The sequence below is a fragment of the Stegodyphus dumicola genome, chromosome 5 (assembly GCF_044657685.1).
Source record: "Stegodyphus dumicola isolate Sdum_Otavi_A_Nest chromosome 5, ASM4465768v1".
NCBI classification, from domain to species: Eukaryota; Metazoa; Arthropoda; class Arachnida; order Araneae; family Eresidae; genus Stegodyphus; species Stegodyphus dumicola.
Window position 1 is genome coordinate 121,320,583 of NC_140772.1, and position 18,223 is coordinate 121,338,805.

General features: G+C 30.9%; 1 protein-coding gene across 1 annotated transcript in view; it reads left to right on the forward strand.

The window, feature by feature from the left end:
• LOC118188621 (uncharacterized) overlaps positions 1-18,223 on the forward strand; it is a 72,775-nt gene that overhangs the window by 20,224 nt on the left and 34,328 nt on the right. The window contains exon 2 of the mRNA XM_035359114.2: positions 9,729-9,918. Coding sequence (XP_035215005.1) covers positions 9,729-9,918 — 190 coding nt within the window. The remainder of the gene's footprint in view (positions 1-9,728; positions 9,919-18,223) is intronic.

Here is an 18,223-nt window from a genome sequence, read left to right on the forward strand (position 1 = left end):
ATAGCCCACCAACGGCCGAACGGTAAAGACGCTGAACACTGGTAGTTCAGTTCGAGTTTCGAATCCCGCGAACGGGCTGGCCGCATGGGCGGTTTCGTGGTTTTCCCCATGTGTAACGTGTATACGGGCCAGTTTCTCTTAGAAAGTCCTCCACGAAGGCATCCCTCCCTTTAGGCAGATAGCCCTCGTGTGCTTTGCCATAATTAAATAATCCAATCCAATCCTTAATTAAATATAATTGATTTGTAAATTCTACTAAAACTGACGGTAAGAATTGAAGTGGAAATAAGTAATATGGTGTGCAATCTTGATTAATATAAAATTAAAAATATTTGCATAGAAAAATGTTTGCATTCAGACAGAAAGTTTTTTGTAATATTTGCAATTACTTTATAAGAAGGATTTATTAATAACCGCAATAATTACTTATTATATTACTGATGATTAGGATTCAGTTCTTGACAATTTCATTCTAAATTAGAATTTTAAGATATAATGAATATACTGGATATAATGAAAATACGCTACGCACAAAAATACATTTTAGGAAAAAAAATGAGTTGCTTTTTTAGGTTTTAAAACTTCTTAAATTCATTTAGTAAACATCGTATCCTCGTTGTTTATTGAATCCAGAATGTTGGTGTCGTTTATATAATTATTCTTACTTGTCCACAGAATCTGCTGACTTATCCAGCCATTAAGTAGCTGCAGATCATTTCTACATAACCATTGAACTTCCATTAATTCAGTCTCTAGAGGGTTGTATGTTTATATCATAATTTGACTTTTATAAAAAATGATTATTCTAAATATTATGTTTCTATAAAAATATATTGTGCTTTAAAAATATGGATAATAGTATCAGCCGCTCTTTCAGCCACTTCAAAAGCAACAGTTTGTTTAGAAATAAATTATGCAGTTAATGTCATAAAATTCAAATAAATATCAGACGAAAATTCTCAGTTTTAGACAATTCGATTTAAACGAAGTAAAGTAGCAGACGATAAAACGCCGAAGGTAAAAATTTACTCTTTCAAAAACTTACTCTTAAATTTTTTAAAAAAAGAAAAGATATGAGAGAAATTTAAAAAAAAATAGTTAAAAATTTGAATAATATCATCTATAATTTAAAAAAAATAGCCTTTCATATAGTATTAATAAATATTTATTAAGCATCATTGAGGGAAAAAATGTCATATAATTAATTCTCCGTAAAATTTTACTTGAAGTTTAAGGTTAAAAATAGCTGTGGCAATTCAGTGTAACAAAAATCCATAGACCACATTTGGCGTTATTATCGCTCAAAAAAAAGGTGCCAAATTTCAAAACGCGAAATTATGTAAATTCGTGTATATCTTAGAAAATTTTGAATAAAAAAGTCTAATTTTTTGCAGATATGCTTAAAAATACACCTACTTTAAGATGATGGCAAAAATTTTATAGGTTATAATTCAAAATTTTTTTCGAAAAATTTATAAAAATTATTTAAAAATAGAAATTTAAAAAATAAAACGCAAAAAATGGGTAAATTTTATTTGGAATGAACCAAAATTTCGAAATGTGAGAGAAAAAATCAAAAAGGTTTAGTAAAAAAAGAGATATTAATAAATATTTGCCAAATTCAATTAACATTGAAGAGCTAAAATTTTGAGAGCTAATATTTTAAAAACTATTCGTACGATTTTTACAAAACTTGGTATTCTGGCATAATTTGAGTCGTAGAATCGAAATATGTAAAAAAATTGGTATGTTATTTCAGAAAAAGTCCGATTTTTTGTCAAAATACCTATGTTAGAATAGTACTATATATAAATCTAATATATATCCTAAGTCGCGCCTTCGAGACATGAAAAACGTAATTTGAATTTTGTCAATCGGCCCAGTAGAACGGGAGATACAGCACTGTCCCATTTTTTTTTTTTTGAGCAGTGTACATTCTGCAACGAATAAGAAAATTATGGAAACACCAGCATTGAAGGTCCTATAATAGGTCATTTTCTTTTTTCATAAAATGGAGCCACGGATCTACGAGAAACTTTTCAAGACATAATTTAGTTAAACGACCTTTCTGGAATATTTTATATTTAGGCGTTTAATTGCAGGTATACATTACTTGCTCAAAACGTGACAATCAACTAGAAAAAAGTGGAGATTTTATGATCAATTATCAGAGTAAAAAAAGTATGAATCAAAGCTGGCAAGAGAATCGCAAGTTGAAAGCGTTTTTGTAAAGCGTAGACCTTTGATTGAACTTACAATTCTGAGTCTACGAATCTGAATAACTTCTCATTTAGCCTACTAAAAGGTTTCTGGACTTAATTTCTATTGAAAATATATTGCTTACATTGAAGTAAATTTTATTGCAATCACATGCAAAAATCTAGCCAGATACTATATTACCAACTACACGGTGAGAGCGCAGAATGAGGCAGGCGAAAATTCTTCATACATTTCCCCATTTCTAGAACGTCAGCGAGGAGAGCTAGTCGCCAAATCCAGATAGTGACGAATTACCATTCACCACATTTTTAGTGGCCTGTACTTGAAGACACTTTTTAATAACTTTTGGAAGCAGAGAACACGAAAAATCAGCTACCTTCGAGTGGATGAGAATTGTGGATCTTCCATTAGCTAGTCAGAGGTGCTAGTGGTTACACTACGAGAGTGCTTAATGGTTAAGTCGATTTTTTAGTATAAGTTTAACTTAGTCTTATATCCGCTTCAGTTTTTAATAATTTATTCTATGTTAATAGGTGTGTATTCATTATTTTCATTATTAGCAATCTATCATGCCTTTTTTTATAAATCAAAAGTACGAAAAATTAGCTGAAATCATTAAATCAGATAAAGCATAAATGAGTTACGAACTTGCGAGCATTTCGTGCTATACATTTTAAGAGGAACAGCATATGTTTAAAGTACACGTACAATAATATATCATAAAAATTCCAATTGGCCAATTCGAACTGCGTAATATGAGCGGGCGTGTCCTTCCCAAAGTCGTTGATACACAAGGTTTCTGCTCAGGATCTTTATCCTCATTTTAGGCGCCCATTAGCTTTCTCCCTCTCTTGGGAATGTGTATGACGAAACTACTTCTGAATTTTATGGCTGGAATCTCTAGTGAATATCAGGATTGTTCAGAATCTTACTGTAAAATTCTCTGGACTTAGAAAGAGTTCTAATGCTTTTTTTATGATAAAAGCTGCTGCGAATGTTAATTAGAAATACTGCGAAAATTTTGTAATTTTTTGTCTCAAATAAGTAATCTTTATAATCTCTTTCAAGTTTAACTATTCAGCAAATAACGTTTCTTCAGTCTTAACTGTATTGTCTAAGTTAAAATTTATTTTGGTGGGGCGTTATATGGCATCATTAAAAAAAGGTATACACTTGTGGGTAAAATTATAAGAGTTTGAAAATTATTTTTATTTTTACGAAAACTATGAACCGAAGATACTAATTATGCCGCTGAAAAAGTATGCAAATATTCGTTAGGTCAATTACTTAAGCCTATACATGCATGTCTACGGAGCTGTGGCTGTGGAGAGGATAAAGGAGTTCGAAGAGTTTTGGGGAATTTGAATGCCCGTACTTCTTTGACGATATTCGCAATACTTCTCGCAAATTTTAGCAGTTATCAGATAAAATGAGTAGCCACGAGCACATGGATGACTTAATGAAATGGCGAGTTGTCGGCAGATTAGAGGCAGGCCAATCCCAAGTGCACGTAACTACAGAGCTCCCCAGCTTCGTCTGAAATTTGTGGAAAAAGTGTCAGGACATGTCGAGCAGACCTGGACAAGGTCGATCAAGATCCAAAATGACAAATGAGGATCTTTATTTGGCACTTTCAACCCAGCGACGCGAGACAGCTGACTTGTGTCACTCCCAATAGAACCCGAGTTTCACTGTCTACAGTTGCCCGAAGGCTTCATGAGACAGGGCTATATGAAAGAATACCCGCAGTTGGAGTCCCGCTCACTGCAGCACACAAGTGAGTGCCTTTAGCATGGTACAGACAATATACGCCTTGGGCCAGATCTTAGCGGAACACCGTGCTTTTTGCAGATGAGTCGACATTCAGCCTGGAAACGGACAGTATACCTGTAGCTGGAGAAAGGCCGTAACACGATACCATCCCTCCCCACATCAGGAAAAAGATATTTACTGTGATGGAGGTGTAATGGTTTGGGTAGTCATTATGTTGGACGGCCTCATACGTTTGCATGCGTTTGACAAAGGCTTCCTGAGCGCTATGAGGTATAGAGATGAAAGTGTAGTGTCCTATGTTTGAACTTTCAGGGGCGTAGTTTGTCGGGGTTTCCTGTTAATGGACGTCCATAAAGTTCAGCTGGTCGACGATTGCCAAGAAAGTGAGGATATTCGCCGCATGTATTGTAGGCCAGCTCTTCTGACCTTAAAAAGGATGCAAAGCATGTCTGGGACGCTCTTGGCAATTTCATCTCGCCATCCCTCTCCGAAAACCATCCCAGAGTTGAAAATTGCCTTGCTGAGGATTGGGATCGATTGTCACAGGAACACTTCAACTGCCTCCAGTGCAGTATACCGTCACGCGCGACCTGTCTGGCTGTGAGAGGAGATTATACATCATGTTACACTAATTTTCAGTTAGATAAGATGACGTGAATTTTGACATCCCTGCAGTGTGAGCTTTACTGATAATCTTGCGTACATAAAATGATTTCTAAATAGAACATTTCTGAACAGTGTCCTCTCTCTGTTACAAATATATGTTTATATCAAATTTCATTAAAATCTGCCCGTTTTTCAGAAATTCGACATAATGTGCGAATTCTCTGGATTTTTCGAACGAGTGTATAATAGCATTAATCGATTTGCTTGTCATTAGATTAATGTTGGAATACTTTAATGAATAAGAAATACAGTATGGCGTCCAAGGCAATTTTACTCTAAAAGAAATCTTTTGGATTAAAATTAAGAATGTTTATTCGAATCTCAAAATCCCGTAAATATTGAAAACTCGAAGCTTCGCGTCTTTTTTTCCCCCGACATTAAAATTTTTCGAATCCTAATCTGAAAAGAGTTGAAACTTCGAATTTTGGAAAGCTTTTTATTAATACCCAATAGAATACTAATTAAAAACACTAGTATTTAAATAATAAATATTACCCCACGGCGGCTCTAAATGCTATCTTTTTAGTATTTTCTTGCGTCATGCCTTGCATATGAGGTTAGATTAAATAAGGTATAGAGATATTGCATAAACTATAGATCAATAAGGAGATCCATCTCATTGGACACTAATTGGGATATGAAGGCAAATAAAATATCTCACCAAAACTTTTGCAATAATATAAATTGTTTCGGTGTCATATCTAGGTTAATGAGGTAGTAAAACTGTTGCTCTGACCAAAAAAAAAAAAAAGGGGGGGGGGAGCAAAATGCAGGAACTATAGCTTTCAACAACCCTAAAAGCAGTTTTGGAAAGAGTATGCTTTCCTACGCTTCTAAATGATTTACACCGACATCTTTGCCTCTAGCACTAGACATCTCTGGGAGAAATACAACGACAACAACAACAAAAAAAAAAAAAAACCATCTTTTTATTTTTACACCCAAAAATTATTTCAAATGACCTGTTGCAGCTGGCAGCTTTGACGGTAAGAATCGAGGAAATGAACAGCGACACTGAGACTTAGCAACCAAAACTTCTTACCAATTAATGCCGGTAACATATTCACTCAAGAAATCGTTTTTTTAAATTCCTTGCAGTATGGTTGTTTCAAAAACTTCATAATTAATAACGACTTTAGTAGTTCTATTAACACGGGTTTTCTTTCATGCTATGAAAGAGTTCTGCTTAGTAGTAAAATGTTAGTTGACGTTACATTATTAAATCATCACTTTGTATCTCCGTTTAGTAAAATAATTGTGGAAAAGTGATAATGTTTAAGGCTATAATACTTCAATATTCGTAAGGCAAATTCTGGCAGCTCTATGTGTGCTCTTTTCTCCCATAGATGTGAAAAAAAAATGATGGTGTATATCGATTGCAGCGCCACTAATTTGCATACTGAAGTTTTACTCAGCAATCCTTATTTTTACAACATATTCAAATTTTATACGGATTGGCTTATTTATGAAAGAGCTATTTTGTGATTTTTTTCCTTAATTTTTGGTAACGAGCGTAGTTTCAGCACTTGCAGTTAACATTATCGGTGAAAAATCAAAAGTCATCAGTCCTAATGGGAGAATGAAAGTTTATTTAAATCAATACAGTTATGGATCGTGAATAATCATTGCTTCATTTAAAATCAAAATAATTTAACCTATAAGTTTATTGAAATATGTTAAATTTTTTGTAATTTTTGGGCAAACATAATATTGAATGACATAATTAACAAACTTATTGAATATATATCGCATTCCTCTTTCCTAAGCATCACGATTTTATTTTGAAGTTGTTTAGTGTACAGGTATCCAGAACATTTTATAAGTACCATTTTCTAATTTTACATAATTTTAATCTATCATTCAAGTAATTTGTAATTAAATTTTTAACATAGTCCTTAATAAAAAATTCAGTTACGTACTTCTGATATGACGGTTTGAAATCAGCTTAATGTTGAATGTCCTGCTGAGAATATTTCGAATCCGCAAGATGAGCAACATAACTCACACGGACAGATCCCGTGCTTTTTCCATTTTTCAAGACTGTCCATTTTTTATTTGATAGCGCAGATCTGGGAAATCGTTGCTCAGAATGGCCATTAACTGTTTATGGTTATTTATGGCTTTGCTATAAGTTTGATTATTTTTTGAAGAATAAATTTTTCTACATCATTATTCTAAATTATTTACCGAAGACATTTCGCTTTCAACTCTTTTTCATGTTATAATTCAGTATAAAAAAATAGGGAAATAATTATTTGTACAAATTTTAAACAATGTAATTTTAATCAGATACGCTATTTGAGGGAACCAATTGCTACAAATTTTGTGCGCAATCTTTTCTGGGAAATAAATGCATAAATATATCTTTAAAATTTAAATATTTAATTCTTTAAATGAGTACATATATCTAACATGATATTAAATATTATCATAAAGCAGTATTAGCATAATATCAAATTGTCTCATGTCTTGGCTTTGCCAAATGAACAGCTCATTTTAAAACATAAAATTTTATTTTCTGTACCTTTAATTCTTAGGCAGCTATTTCTTATAACTGTTTAGCAGAAATTAGTTTTAGGTGTTAAACAATTTAAATTCCGAGATCACATTGAATTTTTTTGTTATCATATATTTCTTTCTTTTATAAAGCACTTTTTGTTAACTTTTTGAAACTTTAATAGTAAATTTTTTGAGACGTTAAACTATAATTAAAAGTTTTCAGGTAACAATTTGGCATTTAAACTCTGCAAATATAAACGGGACTGATAATCATTATAAAACATTTTTGCCGTAAAATATGCTGATATTTTCGACGAGTATACCAGTTAATTTATAGCTTTCGACTGAAAGTAAATTGCAAGTAAGAAGTTGTTTGCTTGCAAAGCGCTTATTTTTGATTTCTTATATTTTAAGTTTTGTGTAATTAACATGTAATTAGTTACTAACACGTTTTATGGTTATTACTACTTATTTGTTTATCGAGTGAACTTCACATTTTGCGAAGCTAGTAAGTCAGCCATAACACTTGAAAATTGACTTGATTGGCAGCTTTGTTAAGCGACAGACTTTATTGTGAATTCAGAATATAAGAGAATTAGGCGAAAATATTACTGTCAGTGGAACAGCGATCTGATTTAAGAGCTCTTACCTAATAAGCGGCAGGAACACGTTTAAGAGTTAATTTCTAAGCATTTTCAGATCCTTAGTAACTACTAAAAGGGTCACAGTCGAGTATCTTAACAATAATTTCCCCTGGAATTTGAATACCTGAAATTTATTTATATGAAAAGGCCTTTTTTGTAAAACGTGGTTTTCCTCAAGTATAGTTCCTTTCTTTTTCATTCAATATATTAACTAGATTGTTATTTCATCTATTATGAAAAGGATAAATATTAATTTACATGATTTCAGTTTTCTAATTTTTGACTAACGAAATTACCAAAGGGGGGACTTCCCTCGATATTTCCTTGAAAGACCTTTTTTGTGTTTATAGTATAACAATCTGTTAACATGCCGCAAATTGTTTTGAATTACTTTTGTATTTTGTTATATTTTATGTTTTCTTGTTAAAAAGTTAGTTCATTTTCGTACATTTTATGTGCCTTTTAAGTTTTAAATAAAATGCGATTTTTATGCTACTTACATCTAAGTTTTCATTAAATATTTTAGAAGGGGAACGCCAATAATAATTGTCAAAGGTTTTAGCTGTCAGTTTTGACGAATAATCGGTGGTGGTGTGTGTGGTGGTGGTGTATTTAATTATGGCAAAGCACACTAGGGCTATCTGCCTAAGGGGAGGGATGCCTTTCGTGGAGGACTTTCTAAGGGAAATGGCTCGTATATACGTTACACATGGGGAAAACCACGAAAACGCCCATGCAGCCAGCCCGTTCGCGGGACTCGAACCTCGGACCGAACTACCAGTGTTCAGCGATTTTACCGCTCGGCCGCTGGTGGGCTCGACGAATAATCGGCAATTGGAAAATCGGTAAATTTACAATCCCTATCTTCAACTGCTTGTATAATGCTGAATAACATTTCCTCCCTCCTCTCCCTATATGACCCGATTATTCATTATGAATTAGTTGTATGAAAATTTAATGAATTACTATTCATTTTTATTGCACAAAAAGTAATTGTACCTACCCTTGCTTGCACAATTGATTCTCAATAACGTTCATCATCTTAACCCAAATGAACAGATAGCAGCGTATTTCTCATACTATAGGACACATGACAAATCCTACAAAATTTTGATTTTAATTACATTAAAAATCAAAATTATGTCGAATTATACATATTAGATTCGAATGAGGGTTCGACATAATTTTGATTAATGTAATTAAAATAAAAATTTTGAAGGATTTGTTGTGTTTCTTATAGTATGGAACATATGCTGTCTTAGATCTTTCATAATGAATTAGTTGCATGATGATTTAGTGACTATTATTGCTCTTTTTATTGCATAAAAATATAATTTTAAAACACCAAATGATTCATTCATAATTATTTGGAAGATTTTATTAATGTTTTCTATTTTCTATATTTCTACTCGTTTATAAATTAAAATTTCAATTTATTGAACCTATTTGTAAGACGTAAACCTTGTATACCTTTAGTGTTTTCAAATGATATTGGTCAAGAAATTTAATGGATTTTTGTGACCATAAGAACTAAAGAAATCATAATTATTTTTTATTCGGCTCTTATAGTATTAGATATTTATTAGAAGAGGATTTACAAATTATAATTGGTGAAATGTGTTTGGAGTGTAGTAAAACATATACGGAATTTCAGTAACTTACATCAAAATCAGGAATAAATTATTAAAATTGCACCTTTTTGAGTGCAGAATTGACATCTTGAAGCTATTATAACTAAGTTGCGTTTTACAGCAGCTGCATAATGATAGTTTTATACCAGAACAAAATCATACTATTTCAGATTTTATAATTTACAGTGAAATAAAGACTTTCAGCATCGTATGTATAGAGCATTTTGCTTCCAATCAAAGTCAACTGAAGTTGATCTCAAGAACTGCAATTTTAATATGATCTATTACTTTGTAGGTGGTCCTGTTGCTTCTGATCACAGCTGTGGCTGATCTGTGCTCCGGATTGGTGTTGGAACGTTTACCTCGCCATGTCCCGCTTAGCAGCCGATATTCTACGGCTGCTGAAGACGAGGTTACAAGATCATTTGATTCATCTGTAGAAAAGAGAAAAATCACTGAGAGTCCCACTAAATTCATGAATAAAGGTAAGGAAATATTTTTATTTCGGTGCGAATTTCCGCAAAACATTTTGCGAATTTTAAGGCATTTTCTGAGATTTCGCAAATATTGCGAATATTCTCTCCGAATTTCAATATTTTTCCTGTTACTTTGTTAATATCGTAACATCTACCTCATTATTTTTCATATTTAAATTATTTTAGTATTTTTTAATACTTTCATCAAAAAAATCAATTAATAATAGCATATTACCTGAATTTCTTTTGCCTTTTTTTTCTCAGTATTTAATTCTATGTTATCATTAATACGATAATTTTTGTTACTGGCAACATGATTAGTTTTATACTGTTGAATATGTATGAATGACAAGAATATTATATTTTTTATGTTTATTCATTTTGGTACGGAATAGTCTTCCTTAGCCGCAATGTGCTGCAGTCATTGCGGCTAAGAAATTCTAAAACATGAAATATTCTTTAACAGAAAGTTAAAGAATATTTCATGTTTTAGAATGTTTCTTTAACAGAAAGTTAAAGAATATTTTATATTTTAGAATGTGATTTAAGTTTGTCAACGTTCATTCATTTTAATCCAAGGCGATAATTAATTTTATTAGAATGTATACTTAAAGTACATTGTCCAACATACTTATTTCAAAATCCAAAACCAAACCTTTGAACGTTGGATCACAGGACTTTAGCTTCGTGTCATAGGAATAACTTCTATCTATTTCTTGTGAATAACAGAAACAAGCTGGATATCGTTACTGGAAAAAACTAAGCATCGTTATTTGAAAATTAAAAGCATGTCTTAAAAGCCAGCAGCAAATTTTTACAAAGTTGGTAATTGCTGACCAGATTTATTCAATTTTATTTGCTTTCCTATATTTATTGATAAAGATAAATTAGTACATGATTTCATTCACGTAAAACTAACTTAAAAGAATTGAGCATTATGGAAAATTTGTTAGACTTATGAACTACGAAGAATATTAAGCTATGTAAGATCGTCAACTCTAGTACTATCGTACAACAAACAAATACCGATAACGAAAGATCTTTTTTTAAAAAAATTATGTTTTAAGAAAGTAATTTTAAGTATGTTTTAAGAAAATATTGTATTAAAGCATAAACTATGTGAATGCAAAATATCAGTTATCAACGCATCGGTCCACCGATTAAACGGAAATCTTGATGTTTTTCAGAGGCATTAATAGCATTATATTATACTGAAAATCATTAATGTAAGGGTTGTATATTGTATTAATTACGTACTAATTAGTTAAATTACCATTTCGCACATACTAGACATTTATTAGAATGCTATTGTAATTTTTTGATAACGAAACGTTTATGCAGATGTAATCTAAGCTCTAGACCGAGAACGTTTTGAGAATTTTTTCGCTTTATCGAAGTTATTTTGACAAAATTAAATTTCCTACATTTAAGCGAATTTAGCATTGCTTAATAGTTGTTCCATACAGGTAAAATGTTTGAATTGTTATACGCATAAACTGGAATTGCATAATCATCAAGGAATTCCTTATGAGCGTCTGAAAGAGCATCTTTTCTACAAAAAAATTGACATAACTGAGATAGAAGTATAATTCAGCTTAAAAAAATGGTAGAATATTTAAATATGGCACAGCATAAATTTAGAAGATAAACAACAGTTATTAACTTTGGTGTCAAAAGAAAGAAACGAATTGTAAATACATAATTACTTATTACGTGGATTATTATCGTACATGATGCATAATTTTAATTAACCTTTAAAACACTCTTACACCTTTCTATTAGGGTGATTCTTCTTTTCGATATTTGAAAGGTACCTCTTTGTTCTTTAGACACTTGAGATGTCACCTTTTTAAATTAGTGGCACAGTTTCTGTCTTTGAGGTACTTCCTACGATAAAAGTAAAAAATTAAACATTTTTGTAAAAATACGTAAAAATGTTAATATCCAACCTTCAAAACCAGACAGAAAACGAGAGGAAGAAGACCTTGAAATTTTTAATTAAAGAACATGTTTCTTTTAGAAATTAAAATCTAAATAAATATTTACACAAAGCACTGTTACTGTTTCGATTATTTTTTTTTCTGTAGAACTTCTCCAAAAAGTCTCCTTCGACAGCTGAATAACATCCCTTTTGAAATTCTGCCCATTCACTAAATTTTGCCAGATTTAGGTAAAGTGGTCTGTTGTATAACTGTTTAAAAACCTTTCTCTCATACACTTATTTTTGTCTTCCTTCTTATGACTGTTTTTCTAAACACGTCACCAAACTACCTTGAATATTAAAGCTGATTGAGTGCACTAGTGCGTGTCAGTTTGCTGTTGCTATGCGTAAGTAAATGTATGTTGTGGAAGTGATGCCATTTTCTTTTTCAGTTATTAAGTCGTCTACTGAAAATAACGAAAGTTTCAGAAGATGAGAATTAGATGAAAGTGCACGATTTTCATAATACCGAGATTAACAGTTCTTGATGAGGGTCACGTTTACATATTTCTCGCTTTTCTGCATATATTATTTTAAATTTATAGTAACTGGTTATTTTCTGTTTTCGATTCATCTAATATTGTATTATAGTTTACTTGCTTACGCTTATACAATTACGAAATTTTCAAAAATGTTTTGAGGGATATCTTTTAACCACTTTTGGTTAAATCTTCTTTCAAATACGCTAGCAAACTGCGAGGATAAAAGGCATTCACCAAGAGATTTTTGATAACAGATTTTGAGGATAAATTACAAAAAGATTTTAGTTTTTCTTCTTACAAGTATTTGTAAAGAACTAAAATGTAAGGACAGTAATAAATCAGAAATACTTCATATTTCACAATTTTAGAGAGTGTTCACAGTATACTGAGATTGCGAAGATATAATAGTTGATGTGTACTGCTGAACTGTAGACAATAGTGATCATCATTAAGTGACTGAATGCATATAAACGCCAATATTTGTAAGTACCTGATAGTAGTATTTGTTCATTTTATATCCGAGAGTCAATTTGAGGTTCCGAGAACATTGGACTGACTCTTTTATCTATCAGTTCGAACACCATCACAGAAATAAATATTTTAACTGTAGGAATTGCATTAAAGTTCTACACAACTATGACATTAAATTCCTTTGAAGAAATTAAACATTCTTAAATGGAAAGATCAGTTGTTATTTAACGAACATTTTATTCAGCTTTATAAAATTCTAATTTGTATAGCTATTTGTATTTACAGCTTTAATGTTTTAAAATTTAAGATTTATGGATAGCATAAGTGTGGCTTTAAACGCGCGACAAAGAAAACATTATACTTTTTATTTGCGTCGTTCCTGTAGAAACAATGAGTCCTATCGAAATTCATCAAATTTCAGCAGTGAAAGTGGACTTTCATAATTTGTTACAGCATGAGACAGGAAACCAAAGTTCAGTTTTTCTTAAAAAATCAGTGTGTGAAGATCAATTTATTTAAACGAAAGTGTTTATTTTGCTAACACGTTTGCTTATGAATACATTTTGCTCATGTATTCATGAGCTAATACATTTTACTCATGAAATTTAGTATGGAAAATTTAGGGTGTACAGTATAGGGTATTATTATTCTTAAGCTGCTTGAAACTAAATGCAGGATCTTTAAATGAATTATCTGTGAAATGAAATGTAGCAAGAAAAGTTATTCAAATTTATTTCTGTCATTAGTATTTCGGGCGGTGACAGTTTCATTAGTGCCAATAGTTCAATAGTTTTGTACCTAAGTTTATTTTTAATATTGTGAGCTAATTGCTCTTTATTGTGTTTTGCATTTTCGTTAGCGATATTTCTTTTTATGAAATTGATAGACAGGAATCATAATGTACCTTCTGAAAATATTTGTTTTGACGTTATCAAAAATATTTAAGAAGAAGCTTTTCTTCAGATTTGAGGGGAAACGGTATAAAATCAGTAAAATCTTAAATCAGATTTCCGAGATTTTTCTCCCTCAAGGACCTTTCTGATCTCAGGAAATGTTTTGCGACTCGCTCATTTTCAAAGAAACAAATTTTTCAAAAATTCCGAAATATTGTTTACATTGAGATTTATGTAATTTATTTTTAAATAGCGAAACACGAGATAAAATAATAAATTATAACTAGGAAAGTCTAATTCTTTTTTGAAAAACTAGTGAAGATTCTTGAAATATTTTTTAACCACTTCATAACAAGTGCATCATTTTACTTGCTTAGATAAAAACTCTTACCTAATTATTCATAAACAATAAAATTTTAAAATGCACCCTGCTAAATTTTATGTCATCAAAGTGCGGAGCGTAGCTCATAGTTCTTGTTTTGAAAGTTCCTGCTCTTTCTTTTGCACCATTTGGCTTTCGAGGGTTTGTTTCAACAACATTTTATAAGACAGACAGCTGTTTTGTGTTTTGAGTCAGCTTTGCACAGGTGTTGTTTGTACTAGAGTACATTAAAAACTGCTAATGATAAAAGATTAAATATCCATTATCACCAAACATATGTTCTCCAGAAGATATAGAAAGCTGAAATAAAATGTTTTGAGGGATATATCTGTGATTTATAAAAGCTAAAACAAAATTTTTTAAGTGATATGTGGTTTAAAATAAAAAAAGCTCCGAAGAATTGGCAACGGAAATTTGATTCGCAAGGGAAATAACAAACTCTTGATGGAAATGCGACCAGAGGTCAAATGAGAGAAAGTTTACAGCATTAATGTATTTTAAGCTACTTCTAGTTATATCCCAAAATTTAATCATCTGTTTCGCAGCATATGGTCAATATTAGAAACAAGGAACTGTCTATGGAGTTAAATCAGCTGATTGACCCACTTTAAGCATGATTTTTTCATTCACAATCAGACAAATTTACAAGCCCTGTATATATATTTTTTTTCTTTTCAAGAATAGATAACATTGATGTTATTTTTGAAGCGTTTTACAAATGATTCGATAACATGAAATTAATTGTTTTATGAAATTTTTTAACACTGCGGCTTTTTTTCTTTTTTCTTTTTTTTTTTTTTTTCATTTTCTTATCTGAAGCTACTCTTTTTCGATTTTCAGTAGTAACAACATCCAGTAATCTCATGGTCCTACGGCCGTGCAGTGTAGAGGTTATTTTAATGCTGTTCAATCCATTTAAGATAGTGTTACAATTGTAAAATCAGCGACATCTGAAGCAAAAGCATTATTACTTGAGCATATCTAATCTTTTCAACACTACACAAATGGATTTTCGGGATGTGTGCGTAATAATTATTGTTCACTGTCTATCCGTGGACTGGCAGGGTTGATGCTGTAAATGGCATGTTAGAATAGGCTATGCCAGTCATTCGCTTGTTCCTTCTCTGAAGTGCTTCTGTAACTGAAATACTATAGCACGGTTAGGCACATATACCGTAATCTTTCACAGCTTTTCGCATTTTTCTATCACAGTCATCTTCTTCATTATCCATGACAAAGTATACTTGGCGATTCCATTAGATGTGATCAAAGGCCTATTGCCGGCCGCACTTGAGCAATTGAAAATGTAGCCACATCGTTGTATGATCTTCACAAAATTCAATACGGAATAACTACATCTAATATCAGGATAGAGAAATAAAGCTTTTCAATCAGCACTCGTGCATATTATTTCTAGGATTTGATGCTTTTATAATAATTATGGAACGATGAATATTTCCATAAAGACAGTTAGTTAGTGATACATGTTTTATTTCAGCAAAAACTTAATGAAATTTTGCAAACAAGCATTATTTTGAATATGTATTGCATAGTTTTCTAGTACACTATTTTTACAGCATCCATATCTATTTAGGATGGAGAACTTTAGTATTCTTGCTTAGTACATATATAATCATTTAATTAAATGCGTGGATATATGAGTAAAAGTATTTAAATGGTTAATATAAATTCAGAAATACCCCAATACCATGTCACAAATTAAAACACATTTAAATAAAATACTCGTATATTATAATTATTATACATAGTGTTCCTTACAATTGCATTTTTTTATCTAAAAGATCTAATAACCGCATAGGATTATCAGATGACATAAGAACAAGAATTAAATCTTGATCTTAGGTCATCAGATATTGCTGTACGATTATCAAACTCGCCAACTTCTGTTGCGCAACACAAAGTCGGCAAAGAGTTATGTAATTTCACATGCTGTAAGGCCATAGCAATATCACATGACAAAAGGACAAGAACTAGATCTTGTTCTTATGTCATGAGATATTGCTATATGATTAAAGAACTTGCCAACTTCTTTGGCAAGCTTGATAATAGCAACATAATTTGGCAAAGAGTAATGTAATTTTACACGCTGTAAAATTACATAATTATTTGCCAATTTCTATTACTGTTAAATTAAATTATTATTAGCCAATTTCTATTACTGTAAAATTACATTATTATTTGCCAAATTCTATTACTGTAAAATAACATTATTATTTGCCAATTTCTATTACTGTTAAATTACATTATTATTTGCCAATTTCTATTACTGTAAAATTAGATTATTATTTGCCAATTTCTATTATAGTAAAATTACATTTTTATTTGCCAATTTCTATTACTATTAAATTTCATTACTATTTGCCAATTTCTATTACTGTAAAATTACATTATTATTTGCCACTTTTTATTACTATAAAATTACATCAGAATATTTTATTCATTTGCTGACAAGGGAAAAGCTATGAAAGGAATTGCAAAACTGATGTTTGGAGGTAACAATGCATTAGTTGTTGAAATTAAATAACTAACTTGTGAAGTTAATCCTTCAGTTGGTGAAAATAGTTAATGGATGAGTGAAGTATCATTTTTGAATTTGTGTTATAAATAAATGATAAAAGGAATGTAATTCAATATTTAGTGAAATTAATTAATTGACGACTGAAATTAACTCTTAAATTGTTGAAATTAATGGCTTTCATTGATAAATTAAATCCTCTCTTTGTCTTATTTCCTCTCATAAACCTTTAAGGACGAGAATAGCTGAAACCTTGTGCTATCCTTAAAATTCTGGAAGCAAGACTTAATTTATTAATCTGTATTGTTGGAGCAGAGAGGATGGGCAGGCTAAATAAGCTAAATTTGAGTTTTTGCCATGCTAATTTCTTCTTTTAATATAATTTGAGTGGCACAGATTAAATGGGACTTGGTTTACTTAGTGGAAATTTTAAGAGGTATAAAATACTCTTCACTGCTGACTAATTGAGTTGCTTGAATAAATCTATCTGATCTCTATACCATGTATACATAAAATCCAAATGTTTTGATTTTTGAAATTATGTTTAGTTTTATGCTTTTAGTCTAGCATGATGACTACGTGAACATCATCTTCTTTTTTTCCCTGATAGAAGATGCCTTCTTTATCAATGCTGTATGAAGCTACTTTTAGATGAATTGAACAAAGAAGAAGAAAATTTTAGTGTTAGAAATGTAGTATTCAGCTGATTCATTCCTCTTGAGCAATCTTAGATAAATGTTGTAGCGCTGATGGAAAGAAAATGATCAAGAAATAGAAAAAAAGAACGCAACATATGTAAAATCTGGAGTCAAGAATGACTTTCTTTCAGCAGTAGTATTCATGTATTTCGTGCATGCTAATTTTTTTATCAAGTTTTTAATAGCTTTGTGTTTTAGTTAAAAACAAGGCTTTTAAATTTATTGCTTTCATATTTTGTTCATTTAAATTGCAAATTGTGAATAAAATTTTGTTTCGAAAATTTTGGATATTTTGTCATTTTTTTTGCGTTGTATGGGCTGAGATGTTTCCAGAATACCCGTCCTTAAAGGCTTAATGCATATTTGCTCTAAAACTCGTAAATACATGTTTATTTAATATTCAAAATTACCAGGTTTATTGTTATTTTATATTTTAAGGTATGCCATATTCTCATAGTATACCTATGGAAGTGAGTTGTATTTCTCATAACATAAACAAACACTTATTTTGAATATTGCCTTCATGGCAAATTGATTTTTTCTATGTGATATAATTAATTTCGAATAGAAAACTCATAAAAAACGATTTAATCTTAAGCAAAAGTATAAAGGAGGAAGCAGTATAATAAATCTTAAAAGCTTTCATATGCTATTGCTAAATTGAAAATTTATTATTAAAATGTACACAATAAAATTTTCATAAGACGACCACCCACTATCGCATATATTTTAAACCTCGGCGTAAATGGTCATCTGAGGGAGAGGATGTTTAATGCCGATATTAATTTATGTCATAAGAAATTTTGATTATTTTCAGATGTGGTCATCTCGGGAAATAGCCGCACCAAAACAATTAATTTGTTTTTAAAAA